Source organism: Argiope bruennichi, chromosome 1, assembly GCF_947563725.1.
Source record: "Argiope bruennichi chromosome 1, qqArgBrue1.1, whole genome shotgun sequence".
In the NCBI taxonomy this organism is placed as follows: Eukaryota; Metazoa; Arthropoda; class Arachnida; order Araneae; family Araneidae; genus Argiope; species Argiope bruennichi.
Window position 1 is genome coordinate 49,951,974 of NC_079151.1, and position 23,201 is coordinate 49,975,174.

A 23,201-nucleotide genomic window follows, 5' to 3' on the forward strand; every position below is an offset into this window, starting at 1 on the left:
TTTATTGATGGTAGGTTAAAGATATCGAAGTTTCTGAATGTTGTCCATGTTTTAAATGTATTGAAGTTCATAGAAACCATCAAAAGGAATACAAGCACGCGGAGCATAAACGCATAATATTAATTTAAAAAATAAAATGTTATTGTTTTTTTAAATAATGTTCAAATCTTTTGGATAGAAAATTTAAATATTCTATTTGTAATTCTGTTCAATTCAACCAGATTTTCTGAATTTCAATATTATTTAAGGGATGCATGGAAAATACAGATCAATTCACCAAAAAAAGTCTAAAATAAAATAAAAAAAGTCTAAAATAAAAAAAGCAAAAATAATGAATATTATAAAAATTTTTGAAAAGAATAAAATTTTATTTAAAATTAGCTGAAATGATGGTGAAAATGGTGCTATGAATATAATAAAGAGATTTGTCTTTCACTATTAATGTACGTCTATTTCTTTAACTTTAGCAACTACACCCTTCTTAAATAGTTTATTTGAAAAGCATTCTTTTCCAAGCCAGGCACTCATCATAATTAAAAGATTTCATTTCTTACAATCATTAGACATAAATTACTGATGAAGTCATATATAATCAAGGCATCATTTCAATAAATATTACCTACATAATGTCTTCTTAAAAGCGGCAAGTGTGACAAATTCATATTTTGTTTTTTACCTTTCTTTATTCAAATAAAAGAAAACAGATATGAACTAGCTCTAAAACTTATTTAATGTAGTAAGATTAAAGTCTCATTTAAAAATTACAAGGAAGACAGTTTGAAAACACTTGCTGGTTTTCTTATATTTCTTTTACATTACTAACTTATTTTATAGAAGATCGATACGTTATTTGAAACACGAAGTGATGACAAGTTTCAAATGTGGTAAATTCATATTTTGCTCCTTCATTTCTTTATTCAAATGAAATGAAAAAAAAAACAACAGATGCGAACTTGCTAAGTTTGTCTACTACTGATTTAGTGTAGTTAGATTGATGTCTTATTTAGGAATTACAATTAAGATATTTTGATATGAACCATAAGTTTGAACCGTTGTCAATTAAACGGGGTGCAATCTTAGCTGGGATACCACCTCAGAACTTTCAAACCACACTAAAGCTCTGGTTCTCATTCACAAATAACATACATATGCATATAAGAATAAATGTTTTTGCATAAAATATTTAATTATAGCATTTCTTTGATAACATGCACTGTAAAAAATAAGTTTTTTTTTTGAAAATTAGAAAAATAATTAAATTTTAACACGAGTTAATGTCATTATATTATTAGAATATATTATATTTAGAATGGAATATATTTACGAAGAATTTTATATGCTCGGCAAGTTCTATATAAATTTTATTTCGAATTGAAGGTGTTGTTTGTGATTAAACTGAAGGAAAAAATTGTAAAAACATATCTGATCAAAAAACTGATCCTTTTTTTTTTTTTTTTTTCACTTGTAAACCACATTTCATTGGACTAAAAGTGAGATTTTTAGGAAAAGAAAGAAAAAAAACTTAGTTTAAATTTTCCGAGAAACTGCTTATTATTTGACTAGAACTCATTTGATCTACATGTGATACATTTGAAGAATAAAACATCAAAAACTTAGTTTTAAAAAGTAAAACTGTTTATAAATAATAGCTCTAAAAATTGTAAATGAAAACAAAATAGAAAAAAGACCAAACTGAATTAAAAATTAAATAAAAATTTCAAGGCCATACGCTTTGAGAAAGGGACAATTTTCCAAAATTTGTCTCTAAAGAGCCAAATATGGCAACCCTACAACTATTATGGATTTTGAAAAACATGCGTGGCCATAACCTCTTTTCCAACTTTTAATTCTCATTTAGTGGCGCCATCTCTCCAATGTTTTGGAAACTAAAGACAGAATTGTAGAAATAATTCAAATGGATGTTAGTATACAGCGCCACAAACACGTGGTTCACATCTGTCAGTGTTACTGTTAGATACGCTTCAGTGGAAATGCAGTAAAACAGTTATCGTTAGTTTGGTGTTTGGATAGTGATAGACAACGGATATTTATAGTACGTATATTAATAGTTGCTTTTAATTTGAATTTAACTGACTTAATTAAATTTTCTTGTTCAAATAAATAATATAAATTGTATTTAATTAATATTTTGTTAACGCCTTTATTATTTTATAAAATAAATCATTTTAATTAGTCGATATTTTAATATCCAGTTTTAAAATATCTGACAAATTCTAAAAAAAAAATTATTGTTGGTTAATGTTGAATGTTATTTAATATTATTCTAAAAACTGATTATAGCAGAATAAAAAAAATGTTCTTATATAATAAATCCGAAAATCTTAACATTTGGTTAATGTGAATTTTTTAAATACTAAAGAAGAAAGTAATAATCCATAAAATGCTAATTATTTGCATATAATTAATATCAAATTCTTATTTTTATTACGTTGCTCAATTTAAAAGAGAGACAGATTATTCCTATTACTTAACAAAGTTTTATAAATTCTTATAACAAATGGGAAATTGTTTTAATTCAATTTTTAAGTATTATGCCGGCTTTCTATTAAAATCACCTTATAACTTTGTGTACAACTTACTAATATAATGAACAGTTTTTTTGTTTTGTTTTGTCTTTTGGAGCTAATTTTGGATGGAAGATTTTTTATTTTATTATTTTTTAGATTTTTTTACTAACAACTTTTTCAGTTTCATTAACGTATATGTAAACGTTAATGAAAAAGTAATTTGCAAGTTTACAAATTACTTTTTATTTAAGTATTTCAGTATATAATGTTGTTGTGTTTACTCATTCATTTCGTTTTTATTTTTATTTATTTATTATTTATTAATTTTTGATATGTTATTAATTTTCGTTTTGACATAATTTTGATTCCTTAACGTTGCATTTTGTTGTCATTTCATTGTAATATTTATCAAAATATGAGCAGATAGCATGACGAAGGAGAAATGGATAGATAGCTTTTACATGCTCTCGCTATTACTTTAAAATTTTTTGATCAGCAATCCTGAAGTTAGGAAATTCCCAGTCAAATTGTCTTCTTAAAATAAATGATAACAGAAAGTTTATTTCTACTTAGATTCTAATTTATAAAATAACAAAATATTTTTATTTCACATTAGCTGAAAATCATAAAAATGCATTCATCTTCTATACAGGAATAAATTTCTAGAAATGTTGATACCTTTTTTTCTTTCTTTGTTTGCTCTACTTTATCGTCATCATTGCTGATAAAAAAATCGATAAAACAGGCCTAAAAAAAGAATTTTATACGTTTACCAATTCATTTTCCCGTTTTCATTCTCATTTGAGATTTGTGTTAATTAAAATGTGATTTATATTCCTAATTCATGAATATAAAGAGTATTAAGGCTTCATCTAAATCGGAATGTATTGCAAAAGATAAACACCCATAATTCTTTCAAGAAGAACTTGAGATTAAAAATTATTGCTGACTGTTTCATTCCATTTGTGTTTATAAATGTACATTTACATTTTTTCCGCTTAATAGACTTATGATAAAGAACTTAATGTAAATAATAATTTAAAATAAAAAGAAAAAAATTCTAAATTTAAAAAATTCTTTATATGCATCATATTCAAAATTTAAAAGGAACTAAAAAATGTATCGTAAACAAACATCAATTTATTATTTTTCGAAATGAATTTGGTTGAAAAATATGCATGTTTTGCACAATTTTTTTTTCTTTGTAGTTTGTATTTTTAATGGAATATTTTTTTAAACTTTATCATAATTATTTATCATATTGCATATTATTATTGTCACTTTATCAAATTTATAATCAAATATTATTAATTATACATAAAAACTTCAAAATGAATTTTATCTCGGAAATTTAACATTTTTTTTCCCTATATTTATCTTTTTGGACATAGACATGACGAACGCCAGTGAATATAATAGTAAGACAAATAAGCACCGATAAATTGCAAATTTTACTGCAATTAGAAAAATATATAGTTTTTTTTTTTTAATTTATATATATTTAAGCTCTTGAATACTGGGGCCGTGAATGCACGAATTCTACAAAAATTTAGGGTAGATTTAAGTAGAAAATTTAAGCCGAATTCTGCAAACATTTAAGGTAGAAAACAAGTAGATTTTTCTCCAGATTCTAGACTTTTTTTATATATTTTTTTAAAAAAAAATCAGGCTATTACACTCATAATTGCCAATTTCAAAAATGCCCACAAACGAAGAATTGTTTCTCTCTGCTGTTTTGGCGAATTATTTGGTGTAAAATTACTGTTTTGTGCCAAATTTCAAAAAAAAAAAAAAAATGTTCCCAGAAGAAAATAAAAAATATTGACTCTTTGTAATTGAACTGGAAACAATTGGATTACTATCACTTGCTTAAATTGGATTACTATCATTTGCTATAAAACAAATGTTAGTGCTATAAAGCATTTTTGTTAAGCATGCAGTGTAAAGTTGATGTGTTGTGTTGAAGATTTTAGCAAGAATGCACAGAATAGATTTTATTCATGAATTAATAAATTCTTATATATTTTTATTATTAATTTTGAATTATTTCAAAGTTGTAAAACTTTAATAATTCTTATATTTTGTCTTGATTTGTGAGCTATTCATTTAATATCGTCTATAAATTTATTTAGTTTCGTTTTTTGTAATATTTGCAAGTTAGAAAATTATATAAGCTTCTGTAATTTGTAAATACTGTTTAATTTTTTGGGAATAAAAAATAACAAAAAAAAGTATTTCGTGAAACTACTTTTCATAAGAATTTACAATGGTTAAATACAAATATGTTTATTGTCTAGAAAAAAATTCATTTCAAATGTAATCTTTATTTTGTGAGTTTTAAGTATTTTGTATACTTTTAAGATTGAATAATTGTTACATTACATGCCATCTATCCATTCACTCGCTTAAACTTATTATATCATAAAATGTAACATGCTTTGTCTAGTTAGATAAGCATAGATTTGAAAAGCAGGATGACGCATAGACTGCATCACCCAGATTCGAACAGCCCATGTGAGTAACTATGCTAAGGATTAAACATCATGTTGACCAATGTTGCTTTCAACATTTCAGAATTATTTCTAAATATAATTATGCATAGTTGTCGCCCACCAAAAAGTATTTTAAGTATTTTCTAATTCAGCATTAAATATATGTGTTATATACAATTAATCCATTCAATCAGAACTAATAACAACAAATAATTTTACACTGAATTAGCGAATGCTTTTATTTTGACATATTATTAACTAGACAATTTTGGCGACCAGCTGGTTCACCAGAAATATTGGTTACATTTAATTTCATTTAGATCGCTTTGATGTAATTTTAGGTTTTTGATCCCATCAAAATGTCAGACATTTAAACTATGTTATTTTTATAGCTTTATAATTTGTTCTGTTCATTTTGTACATGGATTTTACTAATGGGGACCAGTCCCAAGACATCTTAGCGATATTTTAAATGCAACTGTCTGCATCGTCCAACTTTTAACTTTCCCGATATTGCAAATTCACGTCTTTATTCGCCTTGTTAACGGCATAGATATTAAACCAAATCCTACTTTCTCAGAATTCATTAGTAGAAGAAAATATTACGGCAAAACATTTGATGAAACAATGAAAACGCATTGAATTTCTGGTCCATCACGATGGAAACTAGTCAAAAAATTGTATTTAAAAAATTGCCAAAAAAATCATGAATATTTTGCACAACTATTAAATTGTTATCATTAAAAAGGTAATTTTATGAATTTCAAATGTGCAGTAATATCATTGTAAGTTATCGCGGAAAATTAATGAATTTTAAACATATTTTTAAGTACATTTTACAGCAGTATTTTCATTATTGTGAATGAAACTGAAATCATTTTCATTGTTTACCCAATGTGATTTTTGTGAATATGAACTTTTAATTTGCTTCCATTACTGAAAGTTAAAGAAGGGTTCTGTTTAATATCTATGTAATATACAAGAAGAATAGGAAAGTAAACTTAAGATAGGATGATAATTTATTTAATATCCTTGTTATATATAACTAAGTGTATATAGAGAATATTATTTAATTGGAAGATATTAAAAATAAACGATATACATAAATTCCATTTAGTTATTGACTCAGGTAGCTTTAAGCATCTATATCTCCAAGGTGTTATATTATTATTATAACACGACTTTAATTGATCATTTGATAGAATTGTGACATGAGGTTTTATCTGAACAATTTAACTAAAATTAAATATAATTAATGTTTCCGTTTAGCCAGTAGGTTGCCCATGGCAGTAGTGTATAATATAATGCAAATCTTAAAAAAAACTAGATATTTTATTCTACAGCAGTTTAGCGTTCGAATGAATTAAAGATCGCATAAGATCTCGAATATTGAAAGAGATTTAGACAAACAAAAGTGACAAATAGTTTTAATTCGGAAGTAATAAGTTTGATTTATAGACGATGTTTTAATATAATACTTATAGGAAACTGAAGGAAGTATCCTAATTATAAAGACACTCTAATTTCTTTAATAAAATTCTTCTGTAGATATTATATCTTTCAAAATTGTTTAATTTGATTTTTTCTTCTATGTAACTTTATTTGCTTTATTTTCGAACAGGCATCTGCGTTCTCAAGGAATCGGCATGATAGTCGGGTTAATCACTAGCATTTCACCCGTGCCTCTGGCACTAACTTTGATTGCTGTACTGATTGCTGTTGCATTCTACAATCTCAAAAACAGGGATCTACCACCAGGACCCATAGGTTTACCTTATGTTGGATATTGGCCTTTCCTTTACAGCCAAGATGCGCATGTACAAATGGAAGCCTTTAAGAAAAAATATGGTGATATTTTCAGTTTTACTAGTTTTGGACGTCTGTATATAAATTTAGGAAGTTTCAAAGCTGTTCGTGAAGCTCACATCGGAAAAGCAGAGTGCTTTGGTGGACGATTCACGGATTTCAATTTACTATCTTACGTTTTCAGAGATGGTAAAGACATTATTTTCCATTTTAAAATTATAATGTAATAAAGTAAATTATAATTTTGATTCATTGCATATTCAAAAGTGCAACTCACTATCTAAGCATGTTTTTTAAACGTAGAAAAATTCTTAAGTATTTTATTGGATGAATTTGTGTTGTTTAATTTCCCCAAATCATAATTTTCTATAGAACAATTAAAATGGTTTGAATTTCAGTTCAGTTATAAAATTTATTGTTGAAAACAATCCGTACGAATATTTCTAAAAACTGCTTAAATTCTGAAAAAGTTTATATGATATTTAAATTGGTATCATTAAAAAAAACTTTTTAAATTTTAAAATAATGTAGAAATATGTTTTGTGCAATAATATTTTTGGAAGGTACCGTAAATATAAGGAAAAAATTTTGTTCTTGATTTTTGATTAAAGTTCTGATTAAAATTGTGTTCCGAAGTGTGCGTTTTTGTGTTCCTCAAGATATTGAGGAACACAAACGATCTGTCCTATAGAATAGTGTCAACAGATATACGTAAATTCATCTTTATTAGTAATAAAGATGAAAATAATAAGTATGTATATGATATTATACGTATCATGCAAAAGTGTAGAGGTTGTTGTAGAGATTTGTGACCTTGCATAGAACATAACATATTGAAAGTTATTTCGTCAAAGTGTTTTTAAAGTCAGCTATAGCACCATGAAAGAAATGAACAATTATATTAACATTTTGAATGAATATTAATATAATAATAATTGTTCATTCAATAAATATTAATATTTTTATGTGTCTTAAAGAAATTCCATTCCGTAACAATTTTAGCTAGCAAAATGTATTACTTACTACCAGAGAGCGTCATTTTGTAGAAAAAAATGCCAAATTATCGCCAAGATGTTGAAAAACTTCGAATAAGTAATTCAGAATACTTATTAGTTTAAATGCAATTCAGGCACAGAATTATATGTCATATAAAATGCTTCAAAATAAATGTTGTGAATAGCTAATAAATTGCCACGTATGGGTATTTTTTAATTCGGAAAAAAATCACATTAATTATCTATATAAGTTTCATCATAAGAATCTTAAATATGACAAAATTACAAATTTGGTTGTTGTAGTGATAATGAAATTCAATTTCATTTGTATTACAATTTATTCCGATTAAGACAGCATTCTACCACATAATTGGATATTTTGTACCTATTTAAGGTTCATTTTTATTTTTCATGCATTTATATTTCAAAAGCTTTAAAAGCTTGTATTTCGATTAAATAGGTGTCGGCTTTCTAAATGGAGAGCCATGGAAAGAGCTTAGAAAATTCTTTTTACAAGCTTTGAAAGAACGTGGTGTCATTACTGTCAAGGACAGCCTGTCTGGTTCTATGTATGAAGCCATAAAATCAACTGTTGAGTTCCTGAAGGAAAAGAAAGAAGAGCCGGTCAACATAATAGAAATAGTGAACAGAAAATGCAACGCTATTCTTCGCCAAATGCTCTTTGGTGAAAATGGAATGTCGGAGGAACAGATGCGGGAATTGATTGAAATTTACGAAGCAATTATGCAGATCCAGACACCAAAGAATTTAACTCTGACGGGTGATATCCCACGGTAAGACGTTTGAATTTTTTTAATTCCCTCTCTAGTATTTTATTGAAAATTAAATTATTGTTCTATTTGTTTAAACCATTTTCAATATTTTTCACGTTAGCGAAATAAACATAATAGTTGCTGAAGAATGTCAGAAGCGAGTCTTATATTTTTAAAAATGCGAAAGACTGTGTATTATCTATTTATTGAAATCGTTATCGGCTTATAATGAGTTAAATTTACAAAAGTATCCCCCTCTTGATAAGTTTTACAATAAAAGCTTAACATTTTACATCAAACTGCAGGGATTCCAGCCTACTTTCATCTACCGTATATGAAAATTCACATGGACCATGGGATTCCAATATATCAAGCATTTATACTTTTTGCTTTTTTTATATCGCACATTTTGAAATTTCAATACAAATGCAATTTTTTTAAAACATTTTTTAAACATTTTAAATAGAATCCCTTGAAATCTGCTGGTTACTGTAATCAGAAGCTAAATCTGGTGCTGTAAAATTCGCCTCCAATGACTATTAACTCACCTTATTAAATTTTATCTGATTAGTGTTTTCGGTTTTTCTGTTATCGTGTTCACATACCCATGAATAAGATTCTCAATTCGCACACAGAAATCATTCAAAATTTGGTAGAAATCAACTATTCTAATGATAAAATCCCACACTAAAATTCACTTGTCGTGTTCACAACACACATTAAAAACATTTTTTTTTTTTTTTTTTTTTTTGAAATTCTCGGAGATTACAATGTTGAGATCTTCAAAATGTCGAGATTGAATTTTTTGGCTATTGCAGTATTTCTTAATTGTATGCTACTTACAAGAAAAATGAAAGAAGAAAAAAAAAATCAGTAAACGGACTTCTTGTATCAACTGCTTTACTTACAGTGTTTAATCTTAAACCTTGTACTATTACTAAGATAAATGAATAAAAATAATTCTTTTAGACAGTGTGTCTAGTGATTTCATTTTCTAATGTTCAGTGTTTCCATGTAATACAAGCCTCTAAGTATTTTCTGTTGTGTTTATTTTAATTCCGTGGGCAGGAAAATGGCAAGCAGCAGGATCGATTGTTCCAGAACAAAGAATGGCGTTGAGAAAACACGCCCACTACTACATATTTGTTCTTACCCGACTGAGAGAGCAATTGATTCATTTTTTTCTTAGCAATGAACATTCATTTCTGTCTATGAATGAAAGCCTCATTTTGTTTCTTTTCTAGTTGGATGGAATTTAGCATTTGAAAAGTACAAGGAAGCAATAAAAAATTATGTACTATAATAAAAATTAAAAATAATTAATATATGAAGACAAACACATAAAAAAGTTCGATAATTTTTAATGAATACACGTAGACACGTTCTACATTTCAAATACTTCTTACTTTCTCATATATATACTATATTAATCAGAAGAAAATTACTGTAAACATTAAAATATTCGGTCTCGAAATTTTAATAAATCTCTTTCTTAAAAAAAATAATTTTTGGAAACAGTTTATCATTTTATATCTAGTAACTTGTACATATGAATACAAAATCTCAAAATCTGAGCGAATTAGACGAATGGAGTAAGCAGTCTTAACAACCAAATTATAAATTTATAACAAAATTTTCCAATTTCTTTATTAATTTATTTCAATCAGTTCATTTATTTTCTTTAAACTAATAAATATTGAATAGTATTTTTGTGTAAAATTATCCATTTAAGAAAGTTCCAAGAGCTTCATCATGTATAAATTTAAGTTTATTCTATTGTATTTATGTTATTACTACCTTTGCATTTGATGCGAAAATGTGCGTCTTTCTGGGGGGTTTTTTCACATTTTGAAATGTATCAAATTATTTTCTGAAATCAATTTTTCTTCCCGATATTTTGTTTGTGAAAGAATCTGTCTTTCTGTTTGCAAAGAAAAAAAATTCAAATTCATTTAAAATACATTTTTTTAAATTCCTTTTTAATACATGAGAAAAGAAAACACTTATTATGAGAATATATGAAAAAACAGATAATAAAACACTCTGGATGGCATTCTTTTTTTTTTTCCAAATTTCGTAGATTATTTATCTACCGTCCATTATTTTAATAGTATACTCTCTGGAATATAATATTTTTTCCACATTTCGTAGATTATTTCTACCATTGTCCATTATTTTAATATAGCTATCATAATACCCAATTTTATAATTGTAAAAAAAAATCAAAAATAGGCTTGAATATCAGTGGTGGATTTATGTGTTTTGTGATCCTAGTGAGTGCACATTATTGTGCCCCCTCTTTTCATAAACTGCTACAGCCGTAGTGACCAGGAAGTAACCTTAATTGGTTACTCCAATCCACCCGAAGCCACACAGATAAATCTGGATGACCAGACCTTCGTGACAGCAACATTAGCAGAAACTATGATTGCGTTCTAAGGTCCATTACCTGCAGGTCCAACCCTTCCTGTGGGAAGTACGCCCCGTCATCTATAGGAGGTAGCCGACCCTCACCATTTCTTTACCCACCGGGTGACGAGAACCAACCACTTTATCGGAAACAAAAGTAATAACATTCTTGGAATCAGTGTACTCTTGCAAAGCCACTTAGTATTGCAACAGGGTGAAAAAAAAACTTATTGTATTTCAAATGCCACTTCCCTACACTACCCACTGTAATGTGAACAATTTTATTTCCCATTTCAAAATATTTTTAACAGGTTAATGGCTTATTTAAGTCTAATATTTTTTTTTTATTTTAATAACTTTTGTGAATATGTATTTGTTTTTATTTATCTATCAGTATTCCAAACTGCTCTGCATTTACATTTGTGTGCATATTATTGAAGAAGATATTGGGTTCTCATTCATTCATATTATTTGTGTATTTGCTAGAGAAAAAATTATTATTTATTTATCTATTTTTTATCGATTTGCCTGCTGCCCTGTCTCAGCCTGCCGAAACTGGACTGCCAACTAATATCATTACGGACTACCTGATTTTCTAAATGTGAAAAAATTAATTTTGCATACATTATTTTTTTTTAACTCAACGCTATTTACATTGGATTATTATAATAAATAATTACTTCTGTGGGGTGTATTTGCGAGTCAACTAAAATATTTAATTCTTTTTTTATCCATTTGGTTAATGAATAATTGCCTTAAAAACACATGATTCAGTTTTTCATTGATTATGGAAAAACTTAATTATTTATACTAAATAAAAGATTATTATAATAAATAAATACATCTCTATAGTACATTTAAATTTTATGATATTACTTAATAAATTAGAAGTTTGATCAATGATTATTTTTATACTACCAAGATTATATCATTATTGATACCCAGAAATACTGTATAAATACTATCTAGAAAATACTATATAAATACTATTATATTTTAGTGCCTCATTTTTTTCAGGTATTTTGTTTTTCCATTTTTGAAAGGATTCCAAACAGCGATGATTAATGACCAAAAAATGGAAAAAATTTTGTATAAAGTTATAGATGTGCATAAGTCCACCTATAATGAAGAGAACATTCGTGACATCATCGACGACTATTTTAAAGAAAGGGATGCGAGACGAAGCAAAGGTGATCCAACAGCTCGATATTTCACAGGTAATCAAATTTCTAAATTCTTCATCATTAATTGCTGAAAGTCTTAACATCTGATTTTTAATAACATATATAGTGTAATTCAGGCCTAACTTTAACTTGAAACATTACATAATAACATATTTTTCTGTTCAGAAAATGTTATATTTAAATGTTTTGTTTACAGTTTTTCTTAGATATATTATATATATCTTATATATTAAATATATATTAAGATATCATTTCTAGTTTTGTTCCATTAGCTAATTTAGAAATATTTAGATATGGACATATGCCTCCTATTGAGAAAATGCTCAAATTGAAATAAGGAAATAACTTTGTATTGTTTTAGTCAATAAATGCTTTTATGAAAAAATATTATATCTGCATTTTTATGTTGTTTTCTTATGCTATTAATCATATCTAATAAAATACTTATCATACTTTAACATGTTGAATAACAAAAGCCCTCTCTTTAACACTGAAAACTGTTCGAGCAATGTCAGTTTGAAATTTGCCTTGTTGATAATTCGTCAATCAACATACTTAAACAACATTTAGGCACTATATATAACCATTTATTGATCTAAGATATTTAAAACTTTATACTTCGATCAGTCTTGGTCGGAAAATGGTGCAACTTATTCACTAGTATTTAAAATATTTATTTTAAATACTAGTGTGTCAAAACTATTTTATAAAATAACAACTTAAAAATATACATATAATAATACATGATGATAATATTTTGGTGGATTGGGATGCATGAGGCTAGAACCTGGAACCTTATGGTTCGCAGTTCAGGAACATGACCATGATACCAAAGCAATTGCTCGTGTAGCGTAGTTGTTAATTGGCTTATAAGCTATTCACTACAGACTCTCCCTCAAGTGAGTCGGAAGTGAGACGAACGATATGGTTGTTGAGTGGTGATGTATTAGCTGTTGATTCTAATGCGCCTGTACCCATTTGAGTAGCACCTAGCGTTATGGCGAGCGTGTGTGCGTCAAGTGAGTCTGACGACTTTGGGTTGCTGCGGCCTTTTTGTGTTGCTGCGTCAAGTGAGTCTGATGACTTTGATTTGCTGTGGGTAGATGCCGCCAAAACAGCTGTACGAAGATTGAAGGTTCATCTTCCGAGGTCCAGTAACATGACCAAAATACCAAAGCAATTGTTCGCGTAGCATAGTTGTTAACTGGCTTATAAGTTATTCACTACAATATTATGCTGTATAAATATTATAATTGTGTAAATATTTCGATTTTGTAAATTCTTCTTAAATGCATTTATTGACGCAACTGATTTTTTTTTGTATTATATATATTTATTTTGTTGTGAAATAAATGCACCTTCCAAACGTTTTTAAATTTTTCTTTAATTCAAATGAGAAACACATCGTTAATAATCATCAGTATAAAAGAATCATAAAATGTTCTTCATAGAAATTTGTTCTATATTATGAGGTTTGAACATAATTCATTGAACACAAGTGGTTAGTGGTTATCCATATAAACCATTAAAATTTTGATTTTGCCATAGCTCTTCTAATATAATTTAGTTAACACTGCTATGCATATCTATTTCTAGATCTCCTATGACTCAGATCTTGTATAAAGGTATACCTTTTAGAAACAAAAACGAATTTAAAAAATACTCTCTGAACCATAAATATAGAATGTTAAATATCTCATAATACAAAGATATGAGTAAAAAATAATACCAACGTACCAAATATCTAAAAATAACTAACTGTTTGTATTAAACAAATTTACATTTTTTTTCCCCTTTCATTCTTGATGAAATTTGGTATATTAAAGAAAAGACAGTCAAGTCCAAAATTCAATTAAAATATGCATGTTAATTAAAAAGCAAACAAGAAATTTTAATATTTTAAAATTTAATTTTATGCATAATGTGCAACAATGTTTTTATTGTTATGAGGAAATTAAAATGAATTTAATTGTTCTATTAATTTATGTTGTTCTATTCAATCATGCGCTCTTGCTGATATTAAAAATTATAACAATAAATAGAATTGCATTAATTTGGAAGAGTATTTTACTTCCACTTTTATTTTACAGCGCATATGTCTTTTTTTTAAATTTGTATAATAGTAATTTGTTGTATAATCTATTATTTCATTTGTATGTACTTGTTTTCTCAAATAACAAGATGAAATCTGAAAAAAAAATCTATTCCCTGTTGAAAGTTTAATAATAAAAAAACAAGGTTACAAAGAGAAGATTTTAGAAATAATAATAAAAAGAAATAATTCTTTCCTGTAAATATGAAAGTGAAAATTTTTTTGTATGTATGCATGCATATACACACACAATATAAATACAATGAACAATCTGATGTTCCGTATGAAACATATCAATACAAAGGAATTTTTATTTATTTTACAAAATACTATAAAAAAAGGAAAATTCAGTTCGGTTACATTTGAATTTCTACAATAAAAATTTAAATATCATTCAAAACACAGAATTCAAAATCAGCTAAATACATTGCATTGCAACAGATAGAGTATAAACTATCAATGACATTCTTGGCAGTGACAACACAGTGACACAAAACGTGACAATGAAACACATTCTTAGAATAAAAATGTTGTGTTTCTGAGATACCAAAATTAGAAAAATAGCGAGTGACTCAAAAATAAAAATTGAGTGAGACTCAAAAATAAAAATAAAATAATATTTTTATAAGGTCTGTGTTTTTGGAAATAATTTGAAATTTCCTTAAAGAACCTTAAGCCTAATATAATTAGTTACAATATATTCGTCATTCTTTTTCACTAATTTACACTAAGATTATTATTTCCTGTATAATATGATGAACGAATAAAGCAGGTGTATTTAATAGTTTCATATTTGAGACGTGCCACAAAATACCTACAAAGGTATATAAAATATGAAAGTCACATTTAAATAATTTTATATTTCATTGATCATCTCTTTCTTACGATTTTCTCTTTTGCTTTAGAATGCAGATTTAAAACTAAATGTTTCTTTTCCGTATATTATTTTTTTTCCTCACCGGAGATTGTATTACTAAGCAGACTAGGCAGCTGCCATTGTGTAGACTAATGTGTGGCAAACATTTGTAGTGAATAGTTCATAAGCCAGATAACAACCTCCGGAAAGGAGTGTACACTTTATGTCTAGTGGCTTTGTTACTGGACTGCGAACCGTAAGGTTTTATGTTCTATCCTCGCTCCTACAATCTGCTTAAGTAAGTGTTAATAATACTGAGCTTAAGTGGTTTATTAAAAAAATTTCTTAACATATTTCTGAATTCGAATGTAAATAAATTTTAAACAATATATAAATTCTTTCAATTATAAAATATTAGGATAATGATACTTTGTCAAAAGTAATTGTTCGGGTTGTTAATTGTTTTAATGACGTGTAATAAAATTTGATTGCTCAGATTCTTATTTGTTTCATTACATTCCCTTAATTATTACAATATTTCCAAACACCGAACGTTTGCTCATCTTTAAAATTGTGTACAGGATACCGGGCAATTGTGAATTTTGTAAAGGATTAGATATAGTGAAATAATACAATGAAATATGAAATTAATTTTTTTATTCTGACCTCTACTGTTAGTCTAAAAAAAGAGAGAATAAGGTGATAGCAGCAATTAATAATATTTCAGAAAATATAAATATTATTTCAGAAGTAGAGCAACTCAAAAAAAGAGAGGTAGATTTTTCTATCCGTTTTTATGATCATATATTTAATTTTGCAGCTATTTTACCATAACAAAAGATATATTCTACAAAACACGTAAATATATTACATACGAATAACTTTATAGAAAATCATGCGATCAGATTTGGAAACGAAAATGAAAACTATTAAATCCGAAGGACTAAAGCAGGAACTAAAATATATACACTATTTCGAAATATTTAAAAGGATAGTTTTGTACAGTATGGCTAGTAAATTTTCAGTACCTCAAAGATAGCTAATTAATTAATGAAAGAGCTTTTCGGTCCACGTGAATTTAATTTAATTGTTATTAAAGTTGCAAGGACATTAGTGAAGATATGTTTTTCATTCAGAGTTGTACAATATTGAATGTTAGATCAACAATCAGTCTTAAAGCTATACTAAAATTAATAAGGTGAGGATCTATTTATTTTAAACATTGGTCTGATAACCAGGATAAGTCTGGCCCACGTCATCTTAGACAGTTAATTCCCATTTTAAATATTTTATGAAATTCCAAAAATTAACCTTGTACCTTATCAATAATTATGAAATTCCTATGTTTACGTTTTTATGATCATATTTTTTTCATTGATATGATGATATTTAATGTTATTTGAATGTTAACTTTAGTAGCAACATTACAGTTTGGGATTGAATTTTCGCCCAAGATGAGGATGACATTCGAACCAATAACCCATTCTATAAACTTCAATGGCTCAAAAATATCATGATTTTGAATATAAATGGCAAATTTAGTCTGTGCCTAGTGAAGTAAAGGACACAAAAGTGAAACACAAAGTACACAAAAGTGAACCCCGGAAGCTATATTGTGTATCTACTTTAAATAGATATTTTTGCTTCAATTTTTTTCCAAACAAGTGTGTATGCCATTTTCGGCCCTCTAGGTAATTTTAGTTACCATTTTTCCTTTAATAAATCAAATGATTACACTTAAAATTTAATAATTTGGTTTTTCCTGTCGTTTCCATTCCAAATTTTATTAGAACAAGAAATTTTGCTGGAACTTATTATTATTTTTTTTTCTGATGCAAAATTCTTCATTAGAAATCAAAAAGTTACTTAATTCCCGGTGCTTAATATCTGATGATGTAATAGTTATTTGTGAAAAAATTTCTTGATAATAAATTATATATCTAGTAATTTTTTGTAAGTGCCTTTAAATATTAGATTTCTTTCATCACGTGTTGCATATATGTTTTAAAATTTTATCCATTTTTTGTAGTTCAGTATTCACTTACGAGACACATATATTGTTTATTTTAGACAAAGCTTTAATGTCTACTTTAAAACAAATTGTTGGGGATGGAGTGCTGGCTGTAGCTGCCTTCGTTTGCCTTATCATCAAGATTTTACTTGATCACCCAGAGGAACAGACAAAAGTATATGAAGAAATCGTAGATATAGTTGGAACAGATAGACAACCAACCATCGAGGATAAAAATAAACTGACATACACTAATGCCTTCATTTTAGAAGCCCTGAGAACATCAGATTTCTTTGCATATTCTCCCAGTTTAGAGTGCACCAGTAAGTATATATATATATATTACTGGTAAACATACCATACAGTAAGTAATACATACAATTTGCCTTCCAGTATGTATTATTGGAAGGTAAAAAAACCATACAGTATGCTTTTACCTTCTTTCTAAAACTTAAACAGAAATACGGGACGATATATTCCCAAAAATGTCTTAAATTTTGAGGATTTATTTACGACAAAGCAGATATTTATATCAATACCTTCTATCGAAATCTTAAGTACACTAAAAAATATTTCGGCTAGTTAAATCAAAGAATCAAAAGCATTTTTATTTGTTTCCGCTTGCATTATTCATTAGAATTATTCTGTCTTTAGAAATTGTGTTTATCTAAAGCATTAAAATTATTAGTAAGTCTTCAAGTAATTACAAGCTCCATAGCATGAAATGTTATCCAAATCCTAAAATTTTTCCTTTAAAATGTATTCAGCGTTACAGAAATATTGAATATAATTTAATATTTTGAAAGAAAATCGGTATTTCATTCCTAGCATAAAATAAAATAAAAATAGAATTTAAAAAAAAAATCTTAAATTCCATTATACACTAACTACGCTGTCCTAGGATGTGATGTGCATATTTTCCTCAGTAGCAATATGTGTTTACCATAACATAAAAATGAATGTAGAATAAAGTAGCGCCAAATTGATTAAATAAACCGTACCTGTTAATTAAATGGTGTTAAATAAATTGATATAAATTGTATTTTTTGTACATTCATTTTTATGTTATGGCAAACATATATTGTTACTGTTGTATACTGTTACACATATTGAATACTGTTGTTATTGTTTTACGCTTTTATGCCATATTTTTAGTTGTTATTACATGATGTTTCAAATGTGTTATTTTGTTATTAAAATACCAAGTATAGCCGATTTTTCTCGCGACACTTTATTTCGAAATGCACATTCTTCTTACTTCCGAATAAAACAGCGTCAAATTGGGTACATAAACTATAGTTGTTAATCAAATGATGTTAAATAAATTGATATAAATTGTGTTACATATTCATTTTTATGATATAACAAACACAAATTTTACAATTATATTATTATTATTTTACTCCTCTATACCATATTTTTAGTTGTTATTGCGTAATAGTTCAAATATGTTATTTAGTCACTAAAAGATTAAATATATCTGATTTCCTCGTAACACTTTTTTTTCAAAATACATATTTATACATAAACATTATATTACTTTAAAAATATTAATTATGTTATTCCTATTTAAGAGGAAACAAATTTACGTGGCTATCGGATACCAAAAGGAGCAATAACTGTGGTGCAGATTTATTCATCACATTATGATCCTGAAGTCTATGAGGAGCCTGAAAAATTCAATCCGTCTCGATACGTTCTTAAAGATGCAAAGAAGCGACCAGAACTTCCTATCACGTTTGGAGTTGGTAAGTTTTTATTAAAATTTTAAAAAGATTTTTATTACTTTATAACCCTTTTTAATGCATTTCTTCAAGAAATACATTTATATATATATGTGGTGTGTGTGTGTGTGTGTGTGTGTGTGTGTGTGTGTGTGTGTGTGTGTGTGTGTGTGTGTGTGTGTGTGTGTGTGTGTGTGTGTGTGTGTGCGTGCGTGTACGATTACGAAAATATTATATATATGCATGCAATGCATTATTTTGTTTGAAGCAGAATGCAGTTTCGAGGACAAAAAGACTCATTGAAGTTTTAAAGTTCGCTTTATTTTCTCTTCCTGGAAGCAACAAAATAAAATTTGAAAAATTCAAATTCTATGAATTATAAAATATAAGAATAGTATCAACACTTTATCATATTTAAATAATATGGTACCAGTCTGTTTTATTCTGTTCACTTAGTACTTACTATATATAATATACATTAGCATGCAGTTCAATCGTATTTGATGCAAACATGGATACCACTCAGACATGAGTCATAGTAATCAATGCATTATTTTTATTACATAGATAAATTGTATGCATATTATAAAATAAAAATAGGTGTCCATATAATAAATAAATGCATTTGTATAAAATTATTGAAATAAAGAAATTAAAACAACATGTGAATTAAGTTAATAATGTGTTGAAATGGGAAACTAAAATGGAGAGACATTATAATGTACTATCTAGTGCCGCAAAATATTTATATATTCCTCTGCTATAGAATAGAAACTAATCTAATTTAAAACTGGATAATTATCTTAGTTTTACAAATATAACTTCCAACATGTTTAAATATTGTCTCTGTTATTTTAGATGACAATCATTTTTCCCCCTTAGAATATTTTTTTCTTTTACTTTCAGGAAAACGATCCTGCATAGGAGAGGGTTTCACTATGATGCAAATTTTCTTGTTTCTGACTACAATCATTAAGAATTTTGAGCTTGCTCTCCCCAAAGGAGTAAAGACAACTACATTTGAAGATCTGATAACTGGAAAATTGCTTCTCGTTGCTCGTCCAAGGAACAGTAAATGAGACATTTGTAGAACTTGGAATAATTTATTTTTATAATTCCTGAAATTCTGTAGATGCAGTAATGCATGATTTAGTTTTCAATCGCATGTAAAGACTGCGGAAGTATTCATTGCCACGAAACAATGAGAATATGATCTCTACTGCAGACATTTTAAATCTTTTCTTTCGTTGGTTAATTTAACATTTAAAATCACTTTCTTCCTTATTTTATCGATTTGCAGGACAATGATTAATTTGAATTCATACTGAAGATACTTTAAGACTGAGCTTATAGTTCGCCGATATGTTAGATATCTTTTATTTCTTTAACATAATAATCTTTGCTAGTCATTATTTAGTGCTAAAATCTTTAAGTTATAAATTTTATTTAAAAAAATCTTTTTCTCTTTAATATGTACACAAGTGAAGAGAATTGGTTCTGAATAAGATAAGTTTGTTCGATTTTTTTTTCAAATAATTTTTAATTTAGAGTTGGATTATGAATGATCAAATAACATCTCCCCCTAAAAAAATCTAGTTTTTTTTTAAAGAACTATTTTAACGATTATAGAAAGGTTAGCGATATGCTTATGTTCCATTAGTAATCAAAGAGTTAATACAATGTGGTCTGCCTCCTTTCTGTCTTATATTCCTGATTTCTTATATATTTGATACTATTGAATGGCGTTACTATTGGATTTGATGCTATTGGAAGAGTTAAAATAAATTTGAAAAATATAATATATTTAAATGTACTATGTACACTATTCCACGAAGTACGTAATTTCGCAGCATAATTCTTTCGAATTTATAAATAATCTGAACAAGGACACAAACCAATTAGAATATAATTTTAGCTTGAGGAATCTTGCTACTAATTCACTTGGAAACTATACAATTAGAAATGTGTGCTTTTAGAATTATTGCATCAAAAGCTCTTATAAATCGGCTCAGTAGACTCATTACACAGTTAAGTATAATATAAATTTATTAACTTATATTTAAAATCATGATGATGAATATAGCACTTCCGAGAAGCCATCGTACATGTAAGCATCAGTACAAGACCTTTCCAAATACAGAGGGTCGAATCGACAACAAACACATACACAAATAAAAAACGACATTTTTTTAATACTATTACTTTGAAGTAACCTCATTTTATTCGTTTAAATGTAGTGATACAATAATAGTATCGTATCCTTTTAAATGTATAACAAAAATAATTACAATATAGAAATTTTTGAAAAATTGTTTACAAATTTAAGATATTTTTTTAATTTAAACATACCCAATGTTGATTTTTGCTAATATTAAAAATATAAGCAATTCTAATTTAAACAAATTTATTTTGAATTGAATTTATTTTAGTTATTTTAATCACAATAAAAGAAGCTTATGCATTTCTAATAAATGATCAATAATTATCAGAATCTCTGTACTTTTACAAATGCTACATCTGTATGTCTGGTTACATTAACGGCTATTAGGATGAGGTTTAAAAGATTTAGATTCCTAAAAATTGCTTATTAAATGTGTTTAGTTGCTTTATTAAAATAATTTTAGTTCGCACGCGTCAGTGGTGTTTGTGGGCAGATTGAGACAAATATTTACTGATCACTAACTTACATTGTGATTTTGAAATAATACTTAAAATGAACGCATTCACTTTTTTAAAATCAATATGTTTTATACTACAACATATTGATTTTAAATTTAAATGGATTGTAGTATTTCATAATTTTAATGTTTCAAAAAGTGAATGCGTTCAATATGCTGTTGAAAGTCTGCTTTGGAATAAAATTTTAAATAATATGAGGTTTTATTATAAAAATTTCGATATTCAATTTTGATCCATTTGAGTCATTTCACACATTCTGCCAGATGCTATAATTTCTTATTAATTGCAATTTGTAGTGTTTTCAAATTTATTTATTTAATAGAATTTTGCTTAAATTTATGTTTTTAAAAATTTATAGATGTTTGCTTGAGAAAACTCATTTTTTTATTATTTAAATTGTTATTTTCTATGGCTGTATTTGTATCAATGTTAATAAATTTTGATTCTATGTATTATAATAAAATTTAAGAACTTTCGTCGTTTCTTACTTACTTGTAGTTCGTCATTTATAACCACCGGTATATACTAATGTGACTTTTGTTATTAAACTCTGCTCTATTTATTTATCTGTTAGGTGAGTTTTGATGTTGAAATTCTATTCAAAATAATGTTCAACTAGCCACTTTTGGCAGTCAGCTGTTCTACTACCACAATAATAACATTAATTTAATAATACCAACTAACTTTGAACTATATCATAAAATATCAAAAGTAATTATTATTTGATATTAAGCTTTTAACTGGTGAACTTGTGACTGGTTAGATATGTATCCAAAGTGACAAAATCGACCTCGCTGTTGGCACTAGGGCTCTGTCAAGGTTTTATTTTACGAAAGCTTTCGAAAACAACGGCTGCCAGAAAATATTGATAAGGTAGCTAGATATAACGAGCTTTCTAATGAAATAAAAATTAAAGAAATCGGCACGGTAATTGGCGCTAGGTGATAGTTTTTTTTTTTTTTACCATAGTAAATGTGCAATAAAACAATACTTGGAAAAGGGGAAGAAAGATAGGCGACCATTAATGACATGTACAGAACCATAAAATTTGCATATGAATTAAAAATTGGCGAAATCAAACCAGTGGTTGGAACTGGAGGACTTTGACTAGGTTTTTCTCCTGTAAAGAATATACAGTGAAATAATATTTTTGTGACTTAAGAATATAAATAAAGTTTATCAATAAAATAGTAAGTAATAAAGAAAATAATAAGTAAACGAGCATAAGGCTATGGGACAGTTGACCACTAATAATATATCTAAGGGTCATGAGCATTCATATGTAATAAAAATTAGGAAATTAAATCAGTGTTGAGGTAAGTGAGGTTCGTATTTTTTTCTCCTCCAGAGTAAATATACTTGAAATAGTTTCGAGAATTTTCTTAAAAATGAGGAGAACAAACAGGAAGCCATTGAAAACATATCTGTTAAATGTAAATTTTCATACGAAAAAAAAAATGTAGAAATTATACCAATAATTTTAGCTGAGAGAATAATTCTTTTATTTGACCGATTATTTTAAATATAAAATGGCACCTCTATCTTTAGCCAATTCTACATCTGGACGTTGCAAAATGAGATCAATGCCATTAATAGCTACTTTGAATGTTTTGATAAGCATTTGTAAATGTGATCTATCTGATAGTTATAAA

At 27.1% G+C, this 23,201-nt stretch overlaps 1 protein-coding gene across 1 annotated transcript; it reads left to right on the forward strand.

Annotated features, from left to right (window-relative positions):
- The first annotated feature begins 1,930 nt into the window (after nt 1-1,930).
- Nucleotides 1,931-22,024, forward strand: LOC129978380 (cytochrome P450 2F3-like). The gene is made up of 7 exons (XM_056090629.1): nt 1,931-2,053; nt 6,642-7,015; nt 8,282-8,615; nt 12,021-12,220; nt 17,206-17,469; nt 18,721-18,894; nt 19,777-22,024. The coding sequence occupies exons 2-7, from the start codon at nt 6,667-6,669 to the stop codon at nt 19,947-19,949; spliced, it is 1,494 nt and encodes a 497-aa protein (XP_055946604.1). The 5' UTR covers nt 1,931-2,053; nt 6,642-6,666; the 3' UTR covers nt 19,950-22,024.
- Nucleotides 22,025-23,201: the final 1,177 nt, after the last annotated feature.

What these genes read in the sequence shown, in the direction of transcription:
- LOC129978380 (XM_056090629.1), top strand. Translation starts at nt 6,667, where the DNA reads ATGATAGTCGGGTTAATCACTAGCATTTCACCCGTGCCTCTGGCACTA. An exon ending in ATCTTACGTTTTCAGAGATG is followed by an intron (nt 7,016 to 8,281) that starts GTAAAGACATTA and finishes TCGATTAAATAG; the next exon opens with GTGTCGGCTTTCTAAATGGA. An exon ending in TCCTATCACGTTTGGAGTTG is followed by an intron (nt 18,895 to 19,776) that starts GTAAGTTTTTAT and finishes TTTTACTTTCAG; the next exon opens with GAAAACGATCCTGCATAGGA.